Source organism: Ischnura elegans, chromosome 7 (assembly GCF_921293095.1).
Source record: "Ischnura elegans chromosome 7, ioIscEleg1.1, whole genome shotgun sequence".
NCBI classification, from domain to species: Eukaryota; Metazoa; Arthropoda; class Insecta; order Odonata; family Coenagrionidae; genus Ischnura; species Ischnura elegans.
Window position 1 is genome coordinate 82,127,992 of NC_060252.1, and position 9,718 is coordinate 82,137,709.

Genomic DNA, 9,718 nt, shown 5'->3' on the forward strand with positions numbered 1-9,718 from the left:
CGTTGAATATTACAAAACCCCACGATTGGGACCGTGTGGACTCGCAGTTTCGCGAAAGAAGTGCCAGACCTATCGACAGACCTCTCCATTCTCGTAGTACTCGGGGAAGCCAGAGGTCCGTCTTAATCCTGCCCTTGGGATAGCTCTCCGACAATGGCGCAGCGAACGGAGCAATAAAGGACTCAAAGATGCCTCGCTCCCGATGGTATCGTTGGAGTGAAATAGGAGCCGGATAACGCAATGGTCGTGATACAAAACATCCCTTCGCCTGCGAGTATTTAGGAAAATACGAATGATGTGGACTCCGCCGCTGCAGACCGCTTCGCGCGTCTATACTTACCTACAATACCCTCACAATACCGTATTCATTCTGCTGGGCATACACTTTGGTTTAAAAAAACCCAGCATAATTCGTGGGCTATTTTCAACTGATGACTGTATGTTTAATATCTTGCTGAATTTAGGATACATATTCTATTGCGGAATTAAAAACACGCATTCTCTAATTACATGCCGAAAAATTTTCTATCGACTCAAACAGGCAGGACGAATACTTATGTAACTAATGCTTGTAAGAAAGTGTTTCGGAAACCGGCCAATCACAACGAGGAACGTTCCAATTGCAGCAAGAATGAGGGCTATTTAAACGCAGCGAATATGCCGATAAAAAAGAAATTAATGAAAAAAACAGAGTAAAATATATAACTTTGAATTGAAATTCAATTGCATTGTGCTAACACATTGTTGTCGCTGTTTTTTCACAATTTATTATATATAAACTTCTTATTTCACACAAACAATATACGATACTGCCAACCAAGGGTGCATCCTGGATTTTTTTCTGGGGGGGGAGAGGACGCAAGGGTCTGATAGGCAAACTTTTCTCATTTTTGAAATTAAAAACATACCACAACGATTACTGTGCGAAATATTCTCTTTATTTTTTTATATAAAATCAATTTATTAATGTGAAATTTAAAAAATTAGGCTGCGTAATACACGAAACTAAACGAATGTAATAGTAACCAAATTAAAAAATCGTGTGTATTTTTTCATGGTGTGGGGGAGGGGGGGGGGGGGGCACGTGCCCCCGCCTGAATATTTTAATGCTGCCAACGATACGCAAATATCATTTATTAATTGCATTTTCAACTGGCTGGTTGGGGTGAGTTTTTGACACACCCGTACTGACCAATATTCACGCCTTCGGCGCGGTGATTATGTGACAACCAGAGAGATCAAGGCAGGTCACCATATTGAGCTTTACTTATGCCAGCTAGTTGATCAATCTCCCAGCTCAAAGTATCCTCTCTTTGTTAGGCACACGCATCGCTTTCGAGAGCCATTTTTTCTCGAACAGGGCATCGTAGTATGAATAGAGTGGTAGCCTGGTAGAATAGGGTAGTTTACTTCATCAAAGAAAACGAAATACAATGATTTCAATTCGTACCCACCATTAGTGTATTCATAATATACAAATTATTTGGTTTTACAAATACCAGTTAAGACGAATGTTAATGGTCAATTTTAACCTCATTTGAAAAAGGCCAGATTGGCGGCTATGCAATGCCACTGCACGTGACGTCACTGGGATCCAAATGCTATACGAGTAGTCAGGAGTTTTACATCGTCTGAGATTACCAATGCATGCATGAGGCACAGAGCTCAGGGAAACATTTTTTAATAACCACCTATTAAAATTTCCTGTGGTCGGAAAGTTTCCTTCGTTTGATAAGGTATTAATAATCCTTATTTGAGCCAAGCGCTAAGTGCTAGAAGCCTGCATCGTAGCGGAACTCATAGCCTCGCACCAAGATGGCCTCACACATCGATAGCCGGATCTAGAATAACGTCACACGGGCTTTTCCTAGCATTCATACTTAGCTGTCGCGTTTTCGCGCGCTGGAAGATTTTCACTTTTCATTTAATCGCGAAAAATAGATATCGTCATTTAAAAATCAAAAAGCGTGAAATACGTACTTCAGGAGTAATAATATTTCGATTAAGGCAATTAAAAAAAATATTTAACCACCCTATTGGTACACGTTGTTGTGTGCACCTAGTTTCTAGCAATTATTTCCTCTCACGTCTCTCACACAGTCAGAATCGCATTACTCACGTAACGCTCGCATTGGGAGTGCTAAAATATAACCATTTGGGGTCCATATTAGGAAGATTTCACTATCTGTGGAAGAAGAAAAATATGCATAAATTGTTTTATTTACACGGATAAATGAAGTAAATACGATCAAGTAAAGTTGAAACGCTCTTCGTGCAAAGCATTTTAGTAACAGGGGACAAATTTTTAAAAATTTTATTAAAGTAGCGTCGACAGACAACGATAATAGGGTTAAAAATTAGTCCTTAAAATCTGACCTGATTACTGCACTACCACGAAAACATATTTATTAATAGGGGCATTGTAATTACCATAAATACGTTGAAAATATTCTAAACTTCACTTTTAAAATCATATTTAGCGAGAACATCGACGGTTTACTTGATATTAGCTATGATTCGCGACCCGTATTTCGTCAATTAATAAGAAATTTTCGTTAATCCACGTCTTGTAGTGAACGTTTCTTCCCCTCGGCCGGGAAACTCTTCACGACTAATGCGCGCAACGTTAAGCCCTTTTGAACGGGAATAAAGGCTTTAGGGCCCATCCTTTCGCACTTGTTTTGAACCTCGCAGCCGTTGCGGTGCGGTCCAAATCGCGAGAATCGCCCTCTGACCCCCCCCTTTCCCCTCCGCCACGTGAAGCGCGGCCTTGATTACGAATTCGTGATCGCTTAAGCGCGCGAAGGACCACCCCGGGAGGGAAGATGAGAAGATCGCCATGGGGTCAATTGCGAACGGGGTGAGGGAGGGAGTTGATGAGTTTGAAAGGGAGATCCTGAGATGTTGGAGACGGGGAGAGAGCGATATATTAAGGGGAAAGGACGGAGGGTCTTAGGACATCGGTGCGCGGCGTGTTAACCCGATCGGACCACCTGGGTGGGCCGAAAGCTGAAATTAGAAATAGCTGCGTCCCGTTCAGGGAAACTAATGAAGGCAGATCAACCGATCCAGGCAAGAAAAATGAATAGCCATCACATGGAATCGAACCTAGGCAGTCATAGCCCATTGATGCGTCCAAGGTCTCTTAATGCAGGGTGTTTCAGGAGGAATCGTTTTTTAACAAAAGTGTTTTCTAAATTTGAATATTTTGAATATGACAAAATTTAATCGCTGAAAACATTTTCTTTGCTGGATTTTGGATTTTTTAAGAGCATTAAATCATTAAGTTTGGAAGAGAATGTGTGATTGTAATTGTCTGAAATAATTAATCTTTGAGCTAAATTAAACTTGAGCTTGGAGCGAGTATCAATAATACGATTATGCCACCTAACCCATTTTAGGATTAAGTGTTTCAGACAATTATAATCGCACATTTTCTTCCAGCCTTAATTATTTAACGATCTTAAAAACCTGGAGCGTTAAATAAAATGCCGGAAAGGCTGGATACTCAAAATGGTTTTCGTGGTGAATGCTAAGTGCATCCTAAAATATGTTAGCGTTGCCATAGCTCAGTAACTTAAAAGTTGCGACCCCATGTTATTTATTATTATTTATTATAGTATTCTACCGTTTAAGGTAGGTTTCCATGGAGTATTCGAGAAGCGATCTGGGAGCCTCCCTTTCCTTCCGAGGCTCATTTGGTTGTACTCCATGTGTTCAGGGAAGAGATAGTTGGTAGGGTTTCCCACTTCAATTCCAACAGCGTTTTTCACGTGACACCATCACGTGGACTACCTTTCGTCTGGCTCCTACCCTTCGACCTATCTGGCATGGGTGGCCCTACCGGGAATATAGAATTAATCCCGCCAGTGCAGCTCTAGGGGTCATAGGAACGCGCAAGCCTTTCCGCCGCGACAAGGTTGTAGCCCAAGGGAAACCATGTTGATGGACAAAAAATTCTTTAAAATGTCTCCCCTACCACCTATTGAAGTATTGCAGCTTTCGCCTGGAAAACCTTGTTGTAGACATCCGACACTCAGATTCATAGAATTGCAATCGTAAGACTGTGTTATGGCAACTCGGAGGCTGGAGTACTAAACAAAAACTTTCTTTATGATATGCATATCTCATGTTTTCACCCTCTCACTTACTCGCTCACCAAATATCTTTCCCTCGGTCACGGTATTGATTTAATGTTCGCCACTCTTCGACTAGATATTCAAAATTACCTCACGATATAGGCAAAAAAAGAATGTTATCAAATATTAAATTTAGCCATTTTAAATTATTCTAGTCAAGAAAACACTTTTGTTGAAGAAATTTGTGCCGCCATCACAGAAACTTGATTTGAATAATTATTCATATATTCAATATTTATAATGTGCAATAAAATATTTTGGGCGACTTTTTTTCGACCATTCGACCAGTCGACCATTTTTATATTAATAATAATATAAAAACGGGCGACTCCGCAGGAGACGGGGTTGAATACGTTAGCATTCATTTTTGCTAATCATCCATATGAATCATATTACAAACTTTTGTGGTGGATTCCTAAACCTTACACCTAAAGATTAATTTTGTTCGGCCGTTAAGACGTGACATCGCGTTTAGTATCCATTCTACGAGCGCATAACACGCCATATGCATCGTCTTCATAATTGAGATTGCTATTTCAGAACCCCTTTTAACAACCCCATGCGGTGTTAGCTCAGGGAAGTAAGCGGAAAGACGTAGATTGATGACGTTCGCCAATTATCGAAGAAGATCTCTTTCGCGAATCTTAAACAGCTGAGTGATTAAGCGCGCGCGAGAGGGAGAGAGAGAGAGAAGGGAGAAGAAATTGCGAGTTAGGTATGATGGGTTGGATTTCTTCATTAAGGCGAACAATGGACCGTTTCTGAGATACGCATCAATGTTTTCGTACGGAATAGAAAGAAAGGCGTCATCAGGCCTTTTATAACCTCAGTCCGGGCTACATTAATTGGTAACTCGATGAAATTATCGCTCCCACTGCCTCGATGCTAAGTCATTCCTCATGATAGCATATAAGGAAGAGACACGTCTCACACTATGGTGACCTAGTAACTTGGCAGTCATTGGCCATTCACGCGTCCAAGGTCTCTTTATACCAGACATCCGACTCTCAGGTTCACAGTACGGCAATTCTAAAGGCCGTTTTACGCGGGGCACGGAATTGCGCATGTTAGAACTGCATTGATTTCTAAAATGGTGGGGAATGGCGCGAACGCATGAACGAAATTAGAACAGGTGCTATTTTTTCACCTCACGTCCACGCACTCTCGCATGTTTTCTAGCAATTCACCGAACTTTGCCTGCGCCTTCGTACACATGTCAGATTGCGCAGGTACACGCCTAGTGTAAAACGGCCTTAAGACTGTAATACTGCAGCTCTCCTTTACCTCCTTTCCTGTACTAATTCCTTCAATCTAGTGACATGAAATTTTAATCGATTTCGATTAATCGAATTTAAATTTTAGTTTTTAAAGTCGAGAATCTGAAAATTCTATATTTTCCCCAAATTAATTGAAAAATCGAAATCTATATTTTTTAATAGTAAAAAATTGCCTCATGAAATGCATAACTGTTGTTGAGCAAAGCGGAGAGGCGAAATTCGAATACTGTATCAAGCTAAAAATTGAAAATAGATCGGCTGAAATCAATTTGATCGATTTCTCAAAACAAAAATTCGGCTTCGATTAAATCGAAAATCGGAGTTAGAAAATCGATTATCCGAACGACGATCATTAATTTATTTTCTTCATTCAATCTAACTGGAACGGAAAAACTTTAATGCGTACTACATTTTTCGGCAAGAACGTAGCCACTAAATTAATAATACTAAATATAGGCAGACATATCCACGTATAAAGGGTCCCACAACCCAACAATGCTACCCGATACATTCAGCGCAAATCGTTTCCTTAGCAACAATTAACCGTATTGTCTTTGACCAGCGTTGTCAACGCGAATCAACAATTACTTCAACACATTCTGCATCCACAGAGCCGACGAGCATGGCGAAAAAATTGAGAAATTGCGAAGAAAGTGGTGGTTTAGAAGAAGAGCTCCATGAAGACTTCGTCTTCTACCTGTCACACACCGAGTGGGTCTTGAAAATGTTGCCTGCAAACATTCGTAAGCAAGCAGGGAAGTGGCTGAAATACCTGATAGACTATGACGCCAAAACCTTGGAGCAGAAGAAGGAGCGGAACAAGCATTTTTCCTCGCTCCTGTTGGACATGACCTTCGGAGAGCTTAGTGGGTTGTACGCCGAGAGCAACCCACCGAAGCCCGACGAACCACTACCGCCACATCAGGCGACATTAGAGCTGTGCGGGGAGGCTAGTCAGGAAGTCTCCAATGCAGACAGATCCACACCGGACTGTGTGCAGAGCATAATCAAAGACGAGGAATCGGCGGGAATAGATGCTAAGGCACCTGAGGTGAAGGATCAATCAAAAGATGGGAGAGCCTGCCAGGCTACTGGGGCAAACCCACCCGGTGAGTTTGGGTCCATGGAGTATGAAGAGGGAGGTATCGGTGGAGGAGATGCTTTGGGACAATCTCGACCGGCTGGAAACGAAGGACAGCTCGAGGGGAGAAATGTATCGAGTCAGGCGAAAACTGAAGGACTCCACCGCGAAGGCTCTTGTCCCAGGATGAACGAGACATACGCCGCGCGCTTGCTGGCACAGAGGAGACCACCGAAAGCGAGGGTGGAACTCAGCTGGGTTCACGACAAGTTGATACGCAAAGTCGAGCGTGCCATTAGAGGAGAGACAATTCCTGATGTAGAAATCATACTGGGATTTATGATTGAGGACACGAGTATGGACCCTTCCCTCGCCGAACTTCCGCCACAAGCTCTAAGGGATAAACTACTGAGGAGACTGCAGGATAAGATCATCGTAAAGAAGCGGAATATGGCACGCAGAGAGGAATTCCTGAGGGAGATGGAGAGAAGAGTTCCTCCTTTTTACGGCGATTTTAAGTCTAAGAAACAAGATTGCACGTGCGATCAGGTTTACTCAGCCGTTGGAGCAGCGAACCATCGCCTAGATGTTCATGACTCATCACAGTCTGAAGAGGTAATCAATACTACTTTTTACGTAATCTGAGGTAATTCCAAAAGTGTCACTCTTGATGTAATCGATTCCTTTCCTGAGGTAAAAGAAAAAAACTACCTAGTTACAATTTTTTAAAGAAATTCAGTTTCCCCTGCCTTTAGCGTTTAGTTGATATTCATTTTGTCAGAAAAAGTTACAATACGCTCTCCAAGTTGTTATGAGCTATTAAAAAACACCTATGTAGCCTTAAGCGTAGATGTTCATGATTCATCAAGGTGATCGCAGTCTGACGAGGTGATTAGTACTACTTTTTACGCAGTCTGAGATGATTTCAAAAATGTCACTCTTAATGAATTTGACTCCTTTCATAAAATAAAGGAAAAAAACTAACTAGTTATGATAAAAAAAAATCAGTTTTCCCCGGATTTTATCTAGCAGAAATATTTCTCGGGTTTGAATTTGACATTTGGGTTGGTAACGGATGATCCCAGCGCTTCGAAGGCTCTCAGACTCGATGACAGACTTAGCATTCGAAACACAAATCAATAACTGGAGGAATACCAGGTAAATATTCCTTAATTTTTTGTTTGTCCACTGAGAGATTCACTATTAGTCACTCCGTATTCCGTCCCTCGCACATGAGATTAAAACAAAAAAGTATAAAGTGTTGACTTGGTGTGATCGGTGAAGCATTTTCGCAGCGGAGGGGAAGAAAAATCTGCAATTTTGCACCGGGGAAGATGCAATACCGATATAGGTTTCCAGGAGTACGGCGATGATTTAACACTCCAATATGTACTTCGTTGTTGTTCATTATGTCAGAAAAAGTTACAATACGCTCTATAACCTATCCTGAACTATGTAGTTTAACACCTATGTAGCCTTAAGTAACATAAACATATTCAATCAAAATGTTGTAAGTTTTTACGCATGTTTACGCAATGAATCGTGCAGCCGAGATTGCTTCCGCTGCAATAATTGGTAATTTAGAATTCTTGCTGAATTTTCACACGTAATTTATGCAGGGCACTGCGCCTTCATCGAAAACATTTTGCTGAAGAAAAAAATTACAATTTTACACGATATGAAATTTAAGTTAGATTAAAATACCGTAAAATTTGATCATAATAAAGTAATGGCCTCACCAAAACTGAATTTGCCATAATATAATTTTCACTTTTCCTCGCACGATCCTCTCAAAATGAACATTCCAGCATTTTCCCAATCTAATCCATCTTACTCTCATGAGCGAGAGAGAGCCAGAAGAACTTAATGAAGCTCGCCAGCTCTGTGGTATTGGTTCAACTCGTCATCTAGTCGCCTGCCTAGCTTTATTTCCCTGGACTGTTAGGGGAAACAAATATTTAAAAAGATAATCGGTATTCATGCTTGAAAATTCGGCCCATAATTTGCCTGGTAGTCAAGTTTTAAACTACTTATAATTTCTTCCATGAGCAGGCAAGAAACTCTGGCCAAGTTATGGAAAACACAAACGAAGTTATTGCAGCGGAGGTAGACGCCGAGTTCAACCAGACCATGGAATCAATTATGGGGGAAATCAGTGCGGAATTGAGCAGCGCCGCAGACGAACATCGACGAGCAAGATCAGCGTACAAGACGTCTTTGGTAGCACAAGCTAAATTCAGACGGGAGATGGACAGCATGAATGAAGAATTGAGAAGAATCGAACGGCTCGCGAGGGAATTGGAAGAACTTCAGGCTCAGAGGGAATATTATTCGCAAGCTATTTCCCAGGAGAAAATGCAATTGTGCAAAATAAAGAAACAGACTAGTGGCATCATCGAATCTCGCACTGAGGAGATCAAAGCCCTGAAGAAGCAACTGAGGGCAAAGAAGCATCATCTCGCCGAAGTAATGAGATGTTACGGAGAGCGTCTGGAGGAAACTCCGAAATGAGAACGTCTTTACGTTTCCGGATAGCAATTTGCCTTTCAATGATAAGCATTCGGCCGATCGTTCATTCAGTATTGACCAACCTTAAGTAATCCAAATAGTTCTACCTTGAAAAGGTCACCTTTCACTGAAGATATTCACAGTTTCCCAGAAGTCTCGAATACACATTTACACTGAGATAGAAAATTTCCTGAGATGACACAAAATAGATACTACCAAATGGAACTCAAGGATTAAAAGAATTTGCTGTTAATTCATAAAAATGGCCCAAAACAGGATAGATAGCAATTGACTGTTATCGCCACTGTTAGAAATTATTGCTAAAATTGTGTGAAAGTGTATTTTATAATGATGTAAATTTGGCTGGTTGTACTAAAAGTACTGTTCCAAGAGTAGGTAATTAAGTGTGATGTCCCACTAAGTAGTAGAGATGAACTAAATTCTTGTACTGAGTCCCTCCTCATAAGAAAACACCAAATAAATCCTCAAGTAGAGTCAAGTGTGAAAAATTATTGGTTTATAGCCTTAACTGGATCGGATATTTTAGATTTTTTCACAAGGTCCGTCCGTACATATCTTGTGCTACAGCCGTTAATTAAAATTAATTGTGCTATGAACACTCACTGGATTCCCTTGAGCGAGCAAAAGTTAATTAATCCTAAAGTAGTGCCTTATTTTTATAATTATAATAACAACGAATACGGGCTTGATAT

At 40.9% G+C, this 9,718-nt stretch overlaps 1 protein-coding gene across 1 annotated transcript; it reads left to right on the top strand.

Moving 5' to 3' along the window:
- Positions 1 to 6,019: 6,019 nt before the first annotated feature.
- Positions 6,020 to 9,473, top strand: LOC124162288. Its single transcript, XM_046538772.1, has 2 exons — positions 6,020 to 7,112; positions 8,550 to 9,473. The coding sequence occupies exons 1-2, from the start codon at positions 6,039 to 6,041 to the stop codon at positions 9,006 to 9,008; spliced, it is 1,533 nt and encodes a 510-aa protein (XP_046394728.1). The 5' UTR covers positions 6,020 to 6,038; the 3' UTR covers positions 9,009 to 9,473.
- The last annotated feature ends 245 nt before the right edge of the window (positions 9,474 to 9,718 follow it).